Raw genomic sequence first — 19102 nt, forward strand, 5'->3', positions numbered from 1 at the left:
AGGTGTAGATGTGTAGTAGGTGTAGATGTGTAGTAGGTGTAGATGTGTAGTAGGTGTAGATGTGTAGTAGGTAGAATAGTTATAGTAGGTGTAGATGTGTAGTAGTTGTAGATGTGTAGTAGGTAGAATAGTTGTAGTAGTTGTAGATGTGTAGTAGGTGTAGATGTGTATAAGGTAGAATAGTTGTAGTAGGTGTAGATGTGTAGTAGGTGTAGATGTGTATAAGGTAGAATAGTTGTAGTAGGTGTAGATGTGTATAAGGTAGAATAGCTGTAGTAGTTGTAGATGTGTATAAGGTAGAATAGTTGTAGTAGGTGTAGATGTGTAGTAGGTAGAATAGCTGTAGTAGATGTGTAGTAGCTGTAGATGTGTATGAAGTAGAATAGTTGTAGTAGGTGTAGATGTGTAGTAGGTGTAGATGTGTAGTAGGTAGAATAGTTGTAGTAGGTGTAGATGTGTATAAGGTAGAATAGTTGTAGTAGGTGTAGATGTGTAGTAGGTGTAGATGTGTACTAGGTAGAATAGCTGTACTAGGTGTAGATGTGTAGTAGGTAGAATAGTTGTAGTAGGTGTAGATGTGTAGTAGGTAGAATAGTTGTAGTAGGTGTAGATGTGTAGTAGGTAGAATAGTTGTAGTAGGTGTAGATGTGTAGTAGGTGTAGATGTGTAGTAGTTGTAGATGTGTAGTAGGCAAATAGTTGTAGTAGGTGTAGATGTGTAGTAGGTAGAATAGTTGTAGTAGGTGTAGATGTGTAGTAGTTGTAGATGTGTAGTAGTTGTAGATGTGTACAAGGTAGAATAGTTGTAGATGTGTAGTAGGTGTAGATGTGTAGTAGGTAGAATAGTTGTAGTAGGTGTAGATGTGTAGTAGGTAGAATAGTTGTAGTAGGTAGAATAGTTGTAGTAGTTGTAGATGTGTAGTAGGTAGAATAGTTGTAGTAGGTGTAGATGTGTAGTAGGTAGAATAGTTGTAGTAGGTGTAGATGTGTAGTAGGTGTAGTAGGTGTAGATGTGTAGTAGTTGTAGAATAGCTGTAGTAGTTGTAGATGTGTATAAGGTAGAATAGTTGTAGTAGGTGTAGATGTGTAGTAGGTAGAATAGTTGTAGTAGGTGTAGATGTGTAGTAGGTGTAGATGTGTATAAGGTAGACTAGTTGTAGTAGGTGCAGATGTGTAGTAGGTGTAGATGTGTATAAGGTAGAATAGTTGTAGTAGGTGTAGATGTGTAGTAGGTGTAGATGTGTAGTAGGTGTAGATGTGTAGTAGGTGTAGATGTGTAGTAGGTGTAGATGTGTAGTAGGTAGAATAGTTGTAGTAGGTGTAGATGTGTAGTAGTTGTAGATGTGTAGTAGGTAGAATAGCTGTAGTAGTTGTAGATGTGTATAAGGTAGAATAGTTGTAGTAGGTGTAGATGTGTAGTAGGTAGAATAGCTGTAGTAGATGTGTAGTAGCTGTATATGTGTATGAAGTAGAATAGTTGTAGTAGGTGTAGATGTGTAGTAGGTGTAGATGTGTATAAGGTAGAATAGTTGTAGTAGGTGTAGATGTGTAGTAGGTGTAGATGTACTAGGTAGAATAGCTGTACTAGGTGTAGATGTGTAGTAGGTAGAATAGTTGTAGTAGGTGTAGATGTGTAGTAGGTAGAATAGTTGAAGTAGGTGTAGATGTGTAGTAGGTGTAGATGTGTAGTAGGTAGAATAGTTGTAGTAGGTGTAGATGTGTAGTAGGTGTAGATGTGTAGTAGTTGTAGATGTGTAGTAGGTAAAATAGTTGTAGTAGGTGTAGATGTGTAGTAGGTAGAATAGTTGTAGTAGGTGTAGATGTGTAGTAGTTGTAGATGTGTAGTAGTTGTAGATGTGTAGTAGTTGTAGATGTGTAGTAGGTAGAATAGTTGTAGTAGGTGTAGATGTGTAGTAGGTAGAATAGTTGTAGTAGGTAGAATAGTTGTAGTAGGTAGAATAGTTGTAGATGTGTAGTAGGTGTAGATGTGTAGTAGGTAGAATAGTTGTAGTAGGTGTAGATGTGTAGTAGGTAGAATAGTTGTAGTAGGTAGAATAGTTGTAGTAGTTGTAGATGTGTAGTAGGTAGAATAGTTGTAGTAGGTGTAGATGTGTAGTAGGTAGAATAGTTGTAGTAGGTAGAATAGTTGTAGTAGTTGTAGATGTGTAGTAGGTAGAATAGTTGTAGTAGGTGTAGATGTGTAGTAGGTGTAGATGTGTACAAGGTAGAATAGTTGTAGATGTGTAGTAGGTGTAGATGTGTAGTAGGTAGAATAGTTGTAGTAGGTGTAGATGTGTAGTAGGTAGAATAGTTGTAGTAGTTGTAGATGTGTAGTAGGTAGAATAGTTGTAGTAGGTGTAGATGTGTAGTAGGTGTAGATGTGTAGTAGGTAGAATAGTTGTAGTAGGTAGGATAGTTGTAGTAGGTGTAGATGTGTAGTAGTTGTAGATGTGTAGTAGGTAGAATAGTTGTAGTAGGTGTAGATGTGTAGTAGGTAGAATAGTTGTAGTAGTTGTAGATGTGTAGTAGGTAGAATAGTTGTAGTAGGTGTAGATGTGTAGTAGGTGTAGATGTGTAGTAGGTGTAGATGTGTAGTAGGTAGAATAGTTGTAGTAGGTGTAGATGTGTAGTAGGTGTAGATGTGTAGTAGGTGTAGATGTGTAGTAGTTGTAGATGTGTACAAGGTAGAATAGTTGTAGTAGGTAGAATAGTTGTAGTAGGTGTAGATGTGTAGTAGCTGTAGATGTGTAGTAGGTGTAGATGTGTACAAGGTAGAATAGTTGTAGTAGGTAGAATAGTTGTAGTAGGTGTAGATGTGTAGTAGCTGTAGATGTGTATAAGGTAGACTAGTTGTAGTAGCTGTAGATGTGTATAAGGTAGAATAGTTGTAGATGTGTAGTAGGTAGAATAGTTGTAGTAGGTAGAATAGTTGTAGTAGGTGTAGATGTGTAGTAGGTAGAATAGTTGTAGTAGGTGTAGATGTGTAGTAGCTGTAGATGTGTATAAGGTAGAATAGTTGTAGTAGGTGTAGATGTGTAGTAGGTAGAATAGTTGTAGTAGGTGTAGATGTGTAGTAGGTAGAATAGTTGTAGTAGGTGTAGATGTGTATAAGGTAGAATAGTTGTAGTAGTTGTAGATGTGTAGTAGGTAGAATAGTTGTAGTAGTTGTAGATGTGTAGTAGGTAGAATAGTTGTAGTAGGTGTAGATGTGTAGTAGGTAGAATAGTTGTAGTAGGTGTAGATGTGTAGTAGGTGTAGATGTGTAGTAGGTGTAGATGTGTAGTAGGTGTAGATGTGTATAAGGTAGAATAGTTGTAGTAGTTGTAGATGTGTAGTAGGTAGAATAGTTGTAGTAGTTGTAGATGTGTATAAGGTAGAATAGTTGTAGTAGGTGTAGATGTGTATAAGGTAGAATAGCTGTAGTAGGTGTAGATGTGTATAAGGTAGAATAGCTGTAGTAGGTGTAGATGTGTAGTAGGTAGAATAGTTGTAGTAGGTGTAGATGTGTATAAGGTAGAATAGTTGTAGTAGGTAGAATAGTTGTAGTAGGTGTAGATGTGTACTAGGTAGAATAGCTGTAGTAGGTGTAGATGTATAGTAGGTAGAATAGTTGTAGTAGGTGTAGATGTGTTTAAGGTAGAATAGTTGTAGTAGCTGTAGATGTGTAGTAGGTAGAATAGTTGTAGCAGGTAGAATAGTTGTAGTAGGTGTAGATGTGTAGTAGGTAGAATAGTTGTAGTAGTTGTAGATGTGTAGTAGGTGTAGATGTGTATAAGGTAGAATAGCTGTAGTAGGTGTAGATGTGTATAAGGTAGAATAGTTGTAGTAGGTAGAATAGTTGTAGTAGGTGTAGATGTGTAGTAGGTAGAATAGTTGTAGTAGGTGTAGATGTGTAGTAGGTGTAGATGTGTAGTCGGTAGAATAGTTGTAGTAGTTGTAGATGTGTAGTAGGTAGAATAGTTGTAGTAGGTAGAATAGTTGTAGTAGGTGTAGATGTGTAGTAGGTGTAGATGTGTAGTCGGTAGAATAGTTGTAGTAGGTGTAGATGTGTAGTAGGTGTAGATGTGTAGTAGTTGTAGATGTGTACAAGGTAGAATAGTTGTAGTAGGTAGAATAGTTGAAGTAGGTGTAGATGTGTAGTAGGTAGAATAGTTGTAGTAGGTGTAGATGTGTAGTAGGTAGAATAGTTGTAGTAGGTGTAGATGTGTAGTAGGTGTAGCTGTGTAGTAGGTGTAGATGTGTACAAGGTAGAATAGTTGTAGTAGGTAGAATAGTTGTAGTAGGTGTAGATGTGTAGTAGCTGTAGATGTGTATAAGGTAGAATAGTTGTAGTAGGTGTAGATGTGTAGTAGCTGTAGATGTGTATAAGGTAGAATAGTTGTAGTAGGTGTAGATGTGTAGTCGGTAGAATAGTTGTAGTGGGTGTAGATGTGTAGTAGGTAGAATAGTTGTAGTAGGTAGAATAGTTGTAGTAGGTGTAGATGTGTAGTAGGTGTAGATGTGTAGTCGGTAGAATAGTTGTAGTAGGTGTAGATGTGTAGTAGGTAGAATAGTTGTAGTAGTTGTAGATGTGTAGTAGTTGTAGATGTGTATAAGGTAGAATAGTTGTAGTAGGTGTAGCTGTAGTAGGTGTAGATGTATAGTAGGTAGAATAGTTGTAGTAGGTGTAGATGTGTAGTAGGTGTAGATGTGTAGTAGGTAGAATAGTTGTAGTAGGTGTAGATGTGTAGTAGCTGTAGATGTGTATAAGGTAGAATAGCTGTAGTAGGTGTAGATGTGTAGTAGGTAGAATAGTTGTAGTAGGTGTAGATGTGTAGTAGGTGTAGATGTGTAGTAGGTGTAGATGTGTAGTAGGTAGAATAGTTGAAGTAGGTGTAGATGTGTAGTAGGTAGAATAGTTGTAGTAGGTGTAGATGTGTAGTAGGTAGAATAGTTGTAGTAGGTGTAGATGTGTAGTAGGTAGAATAGTTGTAGTAGGTGTAGATGTGTAGTAGGTAGAATAGTAATAACTGTAGTAACTGTAGTAGCTGTAGTAACTGTAGTAACTGTAGTAACTGTAATAACTGTAGTAGCTGTAGTAGCTGTAATAACTGTAGTAACTGTAATAACTGTAATAACTGTAGTAACTGTAATAACTGTAGTAGCTGTAGTAACTGTAGTAACTGTAGTAACTGTAATAACTGTAGCAGCTGTAGTAGCTGTAGTAGCTGTAATAACTGTAGTAGCTGTAATAACTGTAATAACTGTAGTAGCTGTAGTAACTGTAATAACTGTAATAACTGTAATAACTGTAGTAACTGTAATAACTGTAGTAACTGTAGTAGCTGTAGTAACTGTAGTAGCTGTAATAACTGTAATAACTGTAATAACTGTAGTAACTGTAATAACTGTAATAACTGTAGTAACTGTAATAACTGTAATAACTGTAGTAACTGTAGTAGCTGTAGTAACTGTAGTAGCTGTAATAACTGTAATAACTGTAATAACTGTAGTAACTGTAATAACTGTAATAACTGTAGTAACTGTAATAACTGTAATAACTGTAGTAACTGTAATAACTGTAGTAGCTGTAGCTGCTGTAATAACTGTAGTAGCTGTAATATCTATAATAACTGTAGTAACTGTAATAACTTTAGCAGCTGTAGTAACTGTAGTAGCTGTAATAACTGTAGTAACTGTAGTAACTGTAGCTGCTGTAATAACTGTAATAACTGTAGTAGCTGTAATATCTATAATAACTGTAGTAACTGTAGTAACTGTAGTAGCTGTAGTAGCTGTAGTATCTATAATAACTGTAGTAACTGTAATAACTTTAGCAGCTGTAGTAACTGTAGTAGCTGTAATAACTGTAGTAACTGTAATAACTGTAGTAGCTGTAGTAGCTGTAATAACTGTAGTAACTGTAATAACTGTAGTAACTGTAATAACTGTAGTAGCTGTAATAACTGTAGTAACTGTAGTAGCTGTAGTAACTGTAGTAGCTGTAATACCTGTAATAACTGTAATAACTGTAATAACTGTAGTAACTGTAGTAGCTGTAGTAACTGTAGTAGCTGTAATAACTGTAATAACTGTAGTAGCTGTAATACCTGTAATAACTGTAATAACTGTAGTAGCTGTAATAACTGTAGTAGCTGTAATACCTGTAATAACTGTAGTAACTGTAGTAGCTGTAATAACTGTAGTAACTGTAGTAGCTGTAGTAACTGTAATAACTGTAGTAGCTGTAGTAACTGTAGTAACTGTAGTAACTGTAGTAGCTGTAATAACTGTAATAACTGTAGTAACTGTAATAACTGTAGTAGCTGTAATAACTGTAGTAGCTGTAGTAACTGTAATAACTGTAATAACTGTAGTAACTGTAATAACTGTAGTAGCTGTAGTAACTGTAATAACTGTAATAACTGTAGTAGCTGTAATAACTGTAATAACTGTAATAACTGTAATAACTGTAATAACTGTAGTAGCTGTAGTAACTGTAATAACTGTAATAACTGTAATAACTGTAGTAACTGTAATAACTGTAGTAGCTGTAGTAACTGTAGTAACTGTAATAACTGTAGTAGCTGTAGTAGCTGTAGTAACTGTAATAACTGTAATAACTGTAATAACTGTAGTAGCTGTAGTAGCTGTAGTAGCTGTAATAACTGTAGTAGCTGTAATACCTGTAATAACTGTAGTAGCTGTAGTAACTGTAGTAACTGTAGTAGCTGTAGTAACTATAGTAACTGTAGTAGCTGTAGTAGCTGTAATAACTGTAATAACTGTAGTAACTGTAATAACTGTAGTAGCTGTAGTAGCTGTAATAACTGTAATAACTGTAGTAACTGTAATAACTGTAGTAGCTGTAGTAGCTGTAATAACTGTAATAACTGTAGTAACTGTAATAACTGTAATAACTGTAATAACTGTAATAACTGTAGTAGCTGTAGTAACTGTAGTAACTGTAATAACTGTAATAACTGTAGTAACTGTAGTAACTGTAATAACTGTAGTAGCTGTAGTAACTGTAGTAACTGTAATAACTGTAATAACTGTAGTAACTGTAGTAACTGTAGTAACTGTAGTAACTGTAATAACTGTAACAACTGTAATAACTATAACTGTAATAACTGTAATAACTGTAGTAGCTGTAGTAGCTGTAGTAACTGTAGTAACTGTAGTAACTGTAGTAACTGTAATTACTGTAGCAGCTGTAATAACTATAACTGTAATAACTGTAGTAGCTGTAGTAACTGTAGTAACTGTAATAACTGTAGTAACTGTAGTAGCTGTAATAACTGTAGTAGCTGTAGTAACTGTAGTAACTGTAGTAGCTGTAGTAACTGTAGTAACTGTAGTAGCTGTAATAACTGTAGTAACTGTAGTAGCTGTAATAACTGTAGTAACTGTAGTAACTGTAGTAGCTGTAATAACTGTAGTAGCTGTAGTAACTGTAGTAACTGTAGTAGCTGTAGTAACTATAACTGTAATAACTGTAATAACTGTAGTAGCTGTAGTAGCTGTAGTAACTGTAGTAACTGTAGTAACTGTAGTAACTGTAGTAACTGTAGTAGCTGTAGTAACTATAACTGTAATAACTGTAGTAGCTGTAGTAACTGTAGTAACTGTAGTAACTGTAGTAGCTGTAGTAACTGTAGTAGCTGTAGTAGCTGTAGTCACTGTAATAACTGTAGTAGCTGTAATAACTGTAGTAGCTGTAGTAGCTGTAGTCACTGTAATAACTGTAGTAGCTGTAATAACTGTAGTAGCTGTAGTAGCTGTAGTCACTGTAATAACTGTAATAACTGTAGTAGCTGTAATACCTGTAATAACTGTAGTAGCTGTAGTAACTGTAGTAGCTGTAATACCTGTAATAACTATAATAACTATAATAACTGTAGTAACTGTAGTAGCTGTAATACCTGTAATAACTGTAGTAGCTGTAGTAACTGTAGTAACTGTAATAACTGTAATAACTGTAGTAACTGTAATAACTGTAGTAACTGTAATAACTGTAATAACTGTAATAACTGTAATAACTGTAATAACTGTAGTAACTGTAATAACTGTAGTAGCTGTAGTAGCTGTAATAACTGTAGTAGCTGTAGTAGCTGTAGTCACTGTAATAACTGTAGTAGCTGTAGTAACTGTAGTAGCTGTAATAACTGTAGTAGCTGTAGTAGCTGTAGTCACTGTAATAACTGTAGTAACTGTAGTAGCTGTAGTAGCTGTAATAACTGTAGTAGCTGTAATAACTGTAGTAGCTGTAATAACTGTAGTAGCTGTAGCTGCTGTAATAACTGTAGTAACTGTAGTAACTGTAATAACTGTAGTAGCTGTAATAACTGTAGTAGCTGTAGTAGCTGTAGTAGCTGTAATAACTGTAGTAGCTGTAGTAGCTGTAATAACTGTAGTAGCTGTAGTAGCTGTAGTAGCTGTAATAACTGTAGTAGCTGTAATAACTGTAGTAGCTGTAATAACTGTAGTAGCTGTAGCTGCTGTAATAACTGTAGTAACTGTAGTAACTGTAATAACTGTAGTAGCTGTAATAACTGTAGTAGCTGTAGTAGCTGTAGTAGCTGTAATAACTGTAGTAGCTGTAATAACTGTAGTAGCTGTAGTAGCTGTAGTAGCTGTAATAACTGTAGTAGCTGTAATAACTGTAGTAGCTGTAGTAACTGTAGTAGCTGTAATAACTGTAATAACTGTAGTAGCTGTAATAACTGTAATACCTGTAATAACTGTAGTAGCTGTAATAACTGTAATAACTATAATAACTGTAATAACTGTAATAACTGTAGTAGCTGTAGTAACTGTAATAACTGTAATAACTGTAGTAGCTGTAATAACTGTAATAACTATAATAACTGTAATAACTGTAATAACTGTAGTAGCTGTAATAACTGTAATAACTGTAGTAACTGTAGTAGTTGTAATAACTGTAGTAGCTGTAATAACTATAATAACTGTAGTAGCTGTAATAACTGTAGTAGCTGTAATAACTGTAGTAACTGTAATAACTGTAATAACTGTAGTAACTGTAGTAGTTGTAATAACTGTAGTAGCTGTAATAACTGTAATAACTGTAGTAGCTGTAATAACTGTAGTAGCTGTAATAACTGTAGTAGCTGTAATAACTGTAGTAGCTGTAATAACTATAATAACTATAATAACTGTAGTAGCTGTAATAACTGTAATAACTGTAGTAGCTGTAATAACTGTAGTAGCTGTAATAACTGTAGTAGCTGTAATAACTGTAATAACTGTAGTAGCTGTAATAACTGTAGTAACTGTAATAACTGTAGTAGCTGTAATACCTGTAATAACTGTAATAACTGTAGTAACTGTAATAACTGTAGTAGCTGTAATAACTGTAATAACTGTAGTAGCTGTAATAACTATAACAACTGTAGTAACTGTAATAACTGTAATAACTGTAATAACTATAATAACTGTAGTAGCTGTAGCCATCTGACCTCCAGTTGTTTGAGGTTGTCCAGGTCCAGAGAGCTCTCAGAACCAGCTCCCTCCATCATGTTGAGATTATGAAGGCCCCGTTTACCACCTCCTGAGAATACATACACAGTCAGACAGAGGCTTAGGGGATAAACAGAGATAAGCATCATATTATTGTCTGGTCATCACCATGGTTACTCACTGTGCATCATGCGGTAACCAAAGAAGGCAGCAAAGATGATGACAGCCAGCACAGAGACAACAGCCAAGGAGATGACTATGGTCTCTTCACACTGCAACTGGTTGTCTACAGCAGGACATAGACAACCTGTTAGTCTCCATCTCTAACCTGGTAGTATTCTGGTGGTCTACAGCAGGACATAGACAACCTGTTAGTCTCCATCTCTAACCTGGTAGTATTCTGGTGGTCTACAGCAGGACATAGACAACCTGTTAGTCTCCATCTCTAACCTGGTAGTATTCTGGTGGTCTACAGCAGGACATAGACAACCTGTTAGTCTCCATCTCTAACCTGGTAGTATTCTGGTGGTCTACAGCAGGACATAGACAACCTGTTAGTCTCCATCTCTAACCTGGTAGTATTCTGGTGGTCTACAGCATTGACATAGACAACCTGTTAGTCTCCATCTCTAACCTGGTAGTATTCTGGTGGTCTACAGCAGGACATAGACAACCTGTTAGTCTCCATCTCTAACCTGGTAGTATTCTGGTGGTCTACAGCAGGACATAGACAACCTGTTAGTCTCCATCTCTAACCTGGTAGTATTCTGGTGGTCTACAGCAGGACATAGACAACCTGATAGTCTCCATCTCTAACCTGGTAGTATTCTGGTGGTCTACAGCAGGACATAGACAACCTGTTAGTCTCCATCTCTAACCTGGTAGTATTCTGGTGGTCTACAGCAGGACATAGACAACCTGTTAGTCTCCATCTCTAACCTGGTAGTATTCTGGTGGTCTACAGCAGGACATAGACAACCTGTTAGTCTCCATCTCTAACCTGGTAGTATTCTGGTGGTCAGGGGTTAGGGTTAAAGGACATGTCAGTTACATACTGGCTGGGCTGTAGTGGGGTTGGTTAGGGGTTAGGGGTCAGGGTTAAAGGACATGTCAGTTACATACTGGCTGGGCTGTAGTGGGGTTGGTTAGGGGTCAGGGTTAAAGGACATGTCAGTTACATACTGGCTGGGCTGTAGTGGGGTTGGTTAGGGGTCAGGGGTTAGGGTTAAAGGACATGTCAGTTACATACTGGCTGGGCTGTAGTGGGGTTGGGTTAGGGGTCAGGGGTTAGAGGTCAGGGTTAAAGGACATGTCAGTTACATACTGGCTGGGCTGTAGTGAGGTTGGGTTAGGGGTCAGGGGTTAGGGGTCAGGGTTAAAGGACATGTCAGTTACATACTGGCTGGGCTGTAGTGGGGTTGGGTTAGGGGTCAGGGTTAAAGGACATGTCAGTTACATACTGGCTGGGCTGTAGTGGGGTTGGGTTAGGGGTCAGGGTTAAAGGACATGTCAGTTACATACTGGCTGGGCTGTAGTGGGGTTGGTTAGGGGTCAGGGGTTAGGGGTCAGGGTTAAAGGACATGTCAGTTACATACTGGCTGGGCTGTAGTGGGGTTGGGTTAGGGGTCAGGGGTTAGGGGTCAGGGTTAAAGGATATGTAAGTTACATACTGGCTGGGCTGTAGTGGGGTTGGGTTAGGGGTCAGGGTTAGGGTCAGGGTTAAAGGACATGTCAGTTACATACTGGCTGGGCTGTAGTGGGGTTGGTAAGGGGTCAGGGGTTAGGGTTAAAGGACATGTCAGTTACATACTGGCTGGGCTGTAGTGGGGTTGGGTTAGGGGTCAGGGGTTAGGGGTCAGGGTTAAAGGACATGTCAGTTACATACTGGCTGGGCTGTAGTGGGGTTGGTTTGGGGTCAGGGGTCAGGGTTAAAGGATATGTCAGTTACATACTGGCTGGACTGTAGTGGGGTTGGGTTAGGGGTCAGGGGTTAGGGTTAAAGGATATGTCAGTTACATACTGGCTGGGCTGTAGTGGGGTTGGTTAGGGGTCAGGGGTTAGGGGTCAGGGTTAAAGGACATGTCAGTTACATACTGGCTGGGCTGTAGTGGGGTTGGTTAGGGGTCAGGGGTTAGGGTTAAAGGACATGTCAGTTACATACTGGCTGGGCTGTAGTGGGGTTGGGTTAGGGGGTCAGGGATTAGGTTAAAGGACATGTCAGTTACATACTGGCTGGGCTGTAGTAGGGTTGGTTTGGGGTCAGGGGTGAAAGGACATGTCAGTTACATACTGGCTGGGCTGTAGTGGGGTTGGGTCAGGGGTCAGGGTTAAAGGACATGTCAGTTACATACTGGCTGGGCTGTAGTGGGGTTGGTTAGGGGTTAGGGGTCAGGGTTAAAGGACATGTCAGTTACATACTGGCTGGGCTGTAGTGGGGTTGGTTAGGGGTCAGGGTTAAAGGACATGTCAGTTACATACTGGCTGGGCTGTAGTGGGGTTGGTTAGGGGTCAGGGGTTAGGGTTAAAGGACATGTCAGTTACATACTGGCTGGGCTGTAGTGGGGTTGGGTTAGGGGTCAGGGGTTAGAGGTCAGGGTTAAAGGACATGTCAGTTACATACTGGCTGGGCTGTAGTGGGGTTGGGTTAGGGGTCAGGGGTTAGGGGTCAGGGTTAAAGGACATGTCAGTTACATACTGGCTGGGCTGTAGTGGGGTTGGGTTAGGGGTCAGGGTTAAAGGACATGTCAGTTACATACTGGCTGGGCTGTAGTGGGGTTGGGTTAGGGGTCAGGGTTAAAGGACATGTCAGTTACATACTGGCTGGGCTGTAGTGGGGTTAGTTAGGGGTCAGGGGTCAGGGTTAAAGGACATGTCAGTTACATACTGGCTGGGCTGTAGTGGGGTTGGGTTAGGGTCAGGGGTTAGGGTCAGGGTTAAAGGATATGTAAGTTACATACTGGCTGGGCTGTAGTGGGGTTGGGTTAGGGTCAGGGTTAAAGGATATGTCAGTTACATATTGGCTGGGCTGTAGTGGGGTTGGGTTAGGGGTCAGGGTTAAAGGACATGTCAGTTACATACTGGCTGGGCTGTAGTGGGGTTGGTAAGGGTCAGGGGTTAGGGTTAAAGGACATGTCAGTTACATACTGGCTGGGCTGTAGTGGGGTTGGGTTGGGGTCAGGGGTTGGGGTCAGGGTTAAAGGACATGTCAGTTACATACTGGCTGGGCTGTAGTGGGGTTGGTTTGGGGTCAGGGGTCAGGGTTAAAGGATATGTCAGTTACATACTGGCTGGACTGTAGTGGGGTTGGTTAGGGGTCAGGGGTCAGGGGTTAGGGTTAAAGGATATGTCAGTTACATACTGGCTGGGCTGTAGTGGGGTTGGTTAGGGGTCAGGGGTTAGGGGTCAGGGTTAAAGGACATGTCAGTTACATACTGGCTGGGCTGTAGTGGGGTTGGTTAGGGTCAGGGGTTAGGGTTACAGGACATGTCAGTTACATACTGGCTGGGCTGTAGTGGGGTTGGGTTAGGGGTCAGGGATTAGGGTTAAAGGACATGTCAGTTACATACTGGCTGGGCTGTAGTAGGGTTGGTTTGGGGTCAGGGGTGAAAGGACATGTCAGTTACATACTGGCTGGGCTGTAGTGGGGTTGGGTCAGGGGTCAGGGTTAAAGGACATGTCAGTTACATACTGGCTGGGCTGTAGTGGGGTTGGTTTTGGGGTCAGGGGTTAAAGGACATGTCAGTTACATACTGGCTGGGCTGTAGTGGGGTTGGGTCAGGGTCAGGGTTAAAGGACATGTCAGTTACATACTGGCTGGGCTGCAGTGGGGTTGGTTAGGGGTCAGGGGTTAGGGGGGTTAAAGGACATGTCAGTTACATACTGGCTGGGCTGTAGTGGGGTTGGTTAGGGTCAGGGGTTATGGGTCAGGGTTAAAGGACATGTCAGTTACATACTGGCTGGGCTGTAGTGGGGTTGGTCAGGGGTTAGGGGTCAGGGTTAAAGGATATGTCAGTTACATACTGGCTGGGCTGTAGTGGGGTTGGTTAGGGGTCAGGGGGGTCAGGGTTAAAGGACATGTCAGTTACATACTGGCTGGGCTGTAGTGGGGTTAGTTAGGGTTAGGGTTAAAGGACATGTCAGTTACATACTGGCTGGGCTGTAGTGGGTTGGTTTGGGGTCAGGGGTGAAAGGACATGGTTACATACTGGCTGGGCTGTAGTGGGGTTGGGTCAGGGGTCAGGGTTAAAGGACATGTCAGTTACATACTGGATGGGCTGTAGTGGGGTTGGTTTGGGGTCAGGGGTTAAAGGACATGTCAGTTACATACTGGCTGGGCTGTAGTGGGGTTGGGTCAGGGGTCAGGGTTAAAGGACATGTCAGTTACATACTGGCTGGGCTGCAGTGGGGTTGGTTAGGGGTCAGGGGTTAGGGTTAAAGGACATGTCAGTTACATACTGGCTGGGCTGTAGTGGGGTTGGTTAGGGGTCAGGGGTTATGGGTCAGGGTTAAAGGACATGTCAGTTACATACTGGCTGGGCTGTAGTGGGGTTGGTCAGGGGTTAGGGGTCAGGGTTAAAGGATATGTCAGTTACATACTGGCTGGGCTGTAGTGGGGTTGGTTAGGGGTCAGGGGTTATGGGTCAGGGTTAAAGGACATGTCAGTTACATACTGGCTGGGCTGTAGTGGGGTTAGTTAGGGGTTAGGGTTAAAGGACATGTCAGTTACATACTGGCTGGGCTGTAGAGGGGTTGGTTAGGGGTCAGGGTTAAAGGACATGTCAGTTACATACTGGCTGGGCTGTAGTGGGGTTGGGTTAGGGGTCAGGGGTTAGGGTTAAAGGACATGTCAGTTACATACTGGCTGGGCTGCAGTGGGGTTGGTTAGGGGTCAGGGTTAAAGGACATGTCAGTTACATACTGGCTGGGCTGTAGTGGGGTTGGTTAGGGGTCAGGGATTAGGGGTCAGGGTTAAAGGACATGTCAGTTACATACTGGCTGGGCTGTAGTGGGGTTGGTTAGGGGTCAGGGGTTATGGGTCAGGGTTAAAGGACATGTCAGTTACATACTGGCTGGGCTGTAGTGGGGTTGGTTAGGGGTTAGGGGTCAGGGTTAAAGGACATGTCAGTTACATACTGGCTGGGCTGTAGTGGGGTTGGGTCAGGGGTCAGGGTTAAAGGACATGTCAGTTACATACTGGCTGGGCTGCAGTGGGGTTGGTTAGGGGTCAGGGGTTAGGGTTAAAGGACATGTCAGTTACATACTGGCTGGGCTGTAGTGGGGTTGGTTAGGGGTCAGGGTTAGGGTTAAAGGATATGTCAGTTACATACTGGCTGGGCTGTAGTGGGGTTGGGTTAGGGGTCAGGGTTTAGGGGTCAGGGTTAAAGGATATGTCAGTTACATACTGGCTGGGCTGTAGTGGGGTTGGTTAGGGGTTAGGGGTCAGGATTTAAGGACATGTCAGTTACATACTGGCTGGGCTGTAGTGGGGTTGGTTAGGGGTCAGGGGTCAGGGTTAAAGGACATGTCAGTTACATACTGGCTGGGCTGCAGTGGGGTTGGGTTAGGGGTCAGGGTTTGGGGTCAAGGTTAAAGGACATGTCAGTTACATACTGGCTGGGCTGTAGTGTGGTTGGGTTAGGGGTCAGGGTTAAAGGACATGTCAGTTACATACTGGCTGGGCTGTAGTGGGGTTGGTTAGGGGTCAGGGTTAAAGGACATGTCAGTTACATACTGGCTGGGCTGTAGTGGGGTTGGGTTAGGGGTCAGGGTTAAAGGACATGTCAGTTACATACTGGCTGGGCTGTAGTGGGGTTAGGGGTCAGGGTCAGGGTTAAAGGACATGTCAGTTACATACTGGCTGGGCTGTAGTGGGGTTGGGTTAGGGGTCAGGGTTAAAGGACATGTCAGTTACATACTGGCTGGGCTGTAGTGGGGTTGGTTAGGGGTCAGGGATTAGGGGTCAGGGTTAAAGGACATGTCAGTTACATACTGGCTGGGCTGTAGTGGGGTTGGTTAGGGGTTAGGGGTCAGGGTTAAAGGATATGTCAGTTACATACTGGCTGGGCTGTAGTGGGGTTGGTTAGGGGTCAGGGTTAAAGGACATGTCAGTTACATACTGGCTGGGCTGTAGTGGGGTTGGGTTAGGGGTCAGGGGTTAGGGTTAAAGGACATGTCAGTTACATACTGGCTGGGCTGTAGTGCTGGGCTTAGTGGGGGTTAGGGGTCAGGGGTCAGGGTTAAAGGATATGTCAGTTACATACTGGCTGGGCTGTAGTGGGGTTGGTTAGGGGTCAGGGTTAAAGGACATGTCAGTTACATACTGGCTGGGCTGTAGTAGGGGTCAGGGTTAAAGGACATGGTTTACTGGCTGGGCTTAGTGGGGTTGGGGGGTCAGGGTTAAAGGATATGTCAGTTACATACTGGCTGGGGTGGGGTTGGTTAGGGGTCAGGGTTAAAGGACATGTCAGTTACATACTGGCTGGGCTGTAGTGGGGTTGGTTAGGGGTTAGGGGTCAGGGTTAAAGGACATGTCAGTTACATACTGGCTGGGCTGTAGTGGGGTTGGGTCAGGGGTCAGGGTTAAAGGACATGTCAGTTACATACTGGCTGGGCTGTAGTGGGGTTGGTTAGGGGTTAGGGGTCAGGGTTAAAGGACATGTCAGTTACATACTGGCTGGGCTGTAGTGGGGTTGGGTCAGGGGTCAGGGTTAAAGGACATGTCAGTTACATACTTGCTGGGCTGCAGTGGGGTTGGTTAGGGGTCAGGGGTTAGGGTTAAAGGACATGTCAGTTACATACTGGCTGGGCTGTAGTGGGGTTGGTTAGGGGTCAGGGGTTAGGGTTAAAGGATATGTCAGTTACATACTGGCTGGGCTGTAGTGGGGTTGGGTTAGGGGTCAGGGTTTAGGGGTCAGGGTTAAAGGATATGTCAGTTACATACTGGCTGGGCTGTAGTGGGGTTGGTTAGGGGTTAGGGGTCAGGATTTAAGGACATGTCAGTTACATACTGGCTGGGCTGCAGTGGGGTTGGGTTAGGGGTCAGGGTTTGGGGTCAAGGTTAAAGGACATGTCAGTTACATACTGGCTGGGCTGTAGTGGTTGGTTAGGGGTCAGGGGTCAGGGTTAAAGGACATGTCAGTTACATACTGGCTGGGCTGTAGTGGGGTTGGTTAGGGGTCAGGGGTCAGGGTTAAAGGACATGTCAGTTACATACTGGCTGGGCTGTAGTGGGGTTAGGGGTCAGGGGTCAGTCAGGGTTAAAGGACATGTCAGTTACATACTGGCTGGGCTGTAGTGGGGTTGGTTAGGGTCAGGGGTCAGGGGTTAAAGGACATGTCAGTTACATACTGGCTGGGCTGTAGTGGGGTTGGTTAGGGGTCAGGGGTTAGGGTCAGGTTAAAGGATATGTCAGTTACATACTGGCTGGGCTGTAGTGGGGTTGGTCAGGGTTAAAGGACATGTCAGTTACATACTGGCTGGGCTGTAGTGGGGTTAGTTAGGGGTCAGGGTTAAAGGACATGTCAGTTACATACTGGCTGGGCTGTAGTGGGGTTGGTTAGGGGTTAGGGGTCAGGGTTAAAGGACATGTCAGTTACATACTGGCTGGGCTGTAGTGGGGTTGGGTTAGGGGTTAGGGGTCAGGGTTAAAGGACATGTCAGTTACATACTGGCTGGGCTATAGTGTGGTTGGTTAGGGGTCAGAGGTTAGGTTAACTTACATAGCGGCTGGGCTGTAGTGGGACTGGGCAGGGGAGAACGGTTAGGGTCAGAGGTTAGGGTTAGGTTAACTTACATAGCGGCTGGGCTGTAGTGGGACTGGGCAGGGGAGAACGGTTAGGGTCAGAGGTTAGGGTTAGGTTAACTTACATAGCGGCTGGGCTGTAGTGGGACTGGGCAGGGGAGAACGGTTAGGGTCAGAGGTTAGGGTTAGGTTAACTTACATAGCGGCTGGGCTGTAGTGGGACTGGGCAGGGGAGAACGGTTAGTGGGTCAGAGGTTAGGGTTAGGTTAACTTACATAGCGGCTGGGCTGTAGTGGGACTGGGCAGGGGAGAACGGTTAGGGTCAGAGGTTAGGGTTAGGTTAACTTACATAGCGGCTGGGCTGTAGTGGGACTGGGCAGGGGAGAACGGTTAGGGTCAGAGGTTAGGGTTAGGTTAACTTACATAGCGGCTGGGCTGTAGTGGGACTGGGCAGGGGAGAACGGTTAGGGTCAGAGGTTAGGGTTAGGTTAACTTACATAGCGGCTGGGCTGTAGTGGGACTGGGCAGGGGAGAACGGTTAGGGTCAGAGGTTAGGGTTAGGTTAACTTACATAGCGGCTGGGCTGTAGTGGGACTGGGCAGGGAGAACGGTTAGGGTCAGAGGTTAGGGTTAGGTTAACTTACATAGCGGCTGGGCTGTAGTGGGACTGGGCAGGGGAGAACGGGTAGGGTCAGAGGTTAGGGTTAGGTTAACTTACATAGCGGCTGGGCTGTAGTGGGACTGGGCAGGGGAGAACGGTTAGGGTCAGAGGTTAGGGTTAGGTTAACTTACATAGCGGCTGGGCTGTAGTGGGACTGGGCAGGGGAAAGTCCTCAGTGAAGTTGACGTTACACATGTCAGTACTACAGCAGCAGAAGTGATACGTCCCATTCTGGATCTGAGGAGGCAGGTTGGTTACCACGCAACGGTCGTCACGACACTCCTGCTGGTCGCCAAGGTGAGTCCAACAACCTAGAGGTGACAGGAGGGAGGGGAGATGAAGTGATGGGGAGAAAGAGAGGCAGTATTTCTGTGCTTCAGTGGACCTTGCTGATCCAGCAGGCAGATGTCCCGGGGAGAGAATTCATATACAGAACCAGTCAACAGTCTGGACACACCTACTCATTACAGGGGTTTTCTTTATTTTTACTATTTTCTACATAGACTAGTAGTGACTAGTAGTGACTAGTAGTGACTAGTAGTGACGACATCAGAACTATTAAATAACACATATGGAATCATGTGTGTGTGGTGCTGGGTTAGTTGTAGACTGTGTGTGGTGCTGGGTTAGTTGTAGACTGTGTGTGGTGCTGGGTTAGTTGTAGACTGTGTGGTGCTGGGTTAGTTGTAGACTGTGTGGTGCTGGGTTAGTTGTAGACTGTGTGTGGTGCTGGGTTAGGGTTAGTTGTAGACTGTGTGGTGCTGGGTTAGTTGTAGACTGTGTGGTGCTGGGTTAGTTGTAGACTGTGTGGTGCTGGGTTAGTTGTAGACTGTGTGTGGTGCTGGGTTAGGGTTAGTTGTAGACTGTGTGGTGCTGGGTTAGGGTTAGTTGTAGACTGTGTGGTGCTGGGTTAGGGTTAGTTGTAGACTGTGTGGTGCTGGGTTAGTTGTAGACTGTGTGTGGTGCTGGGTTAGTTGTAGACTGTGTGTGGTGCTGGGTTAGTTGTAGACTGTGTGGTGCTGGGTTAGGGTTAGTTGTAGACTGTGTGGTGCTGGGTTAGTTGTAGACTGTGTGGTGCTGGGTTAGTTGTAGACTGTGTGTGGTGCTGGGTTAGTTGTAGACTGTGTGGTGCTGGGTTAGTTGTAGACTGTGTGGTGCTGGGTTAGTTGTAGACTGTGTGGTGCTGGTGTTAGGGGTTAGTTGTAGACTGTGTGGTGCTGGGTTAGGGTTAGTTGTAGACTG

The 19102-nt window shown here is 43.2% G+C and overlaps 1 protein-coding gene across 1 annotated transcript in view; it reads right to left on the minus strand.

Moving 5' to 3' along the window:
• The window catches only part of LOC115118050 (bone morphogenetic protein receptor type-2-like), a 102847-nt gene that overhangs the window by 44587 nt on the left and 39158 nt on the right, over window positions 1–19102 (minus strand). Inside the window, exons 3-5 of the mRNA XM_065016663.1 lie at window positions 17992–18171; window positions 9640–9744; window positions 9458–9549 (exon numbers count right to left, since the gene is read on the minus strand). Of these exons, the coding sequence (XP_064872735.1) occupies window positions 9458–9549; window positions 9640–9744; window positions 17992–18171 (377 nt within the window). The remainder of the gene's footprint in view (window positions 1–9457; window positions 9550–9639; window positions 9745–17991; window positions 18172–19102) is intronic.

This window comes from Oncorhynchus nerka, unplaced genomic scaffold (genome assembly GCF_034236695.1).
Source record: "Oncorhynchus nerka isolate Pitt River unplaced genomic scaffold, Oner_Uvic_2.0 unplaced_scaffold_914, whole genome shotgun sequence".
NCBI classification, from domain to species: Eukaryota; Metazoa; Chordata; class Actinopteri; order Salmoniformes; family Salmonidae; genus Oncorhynchus; species Oncorhynchus nerka.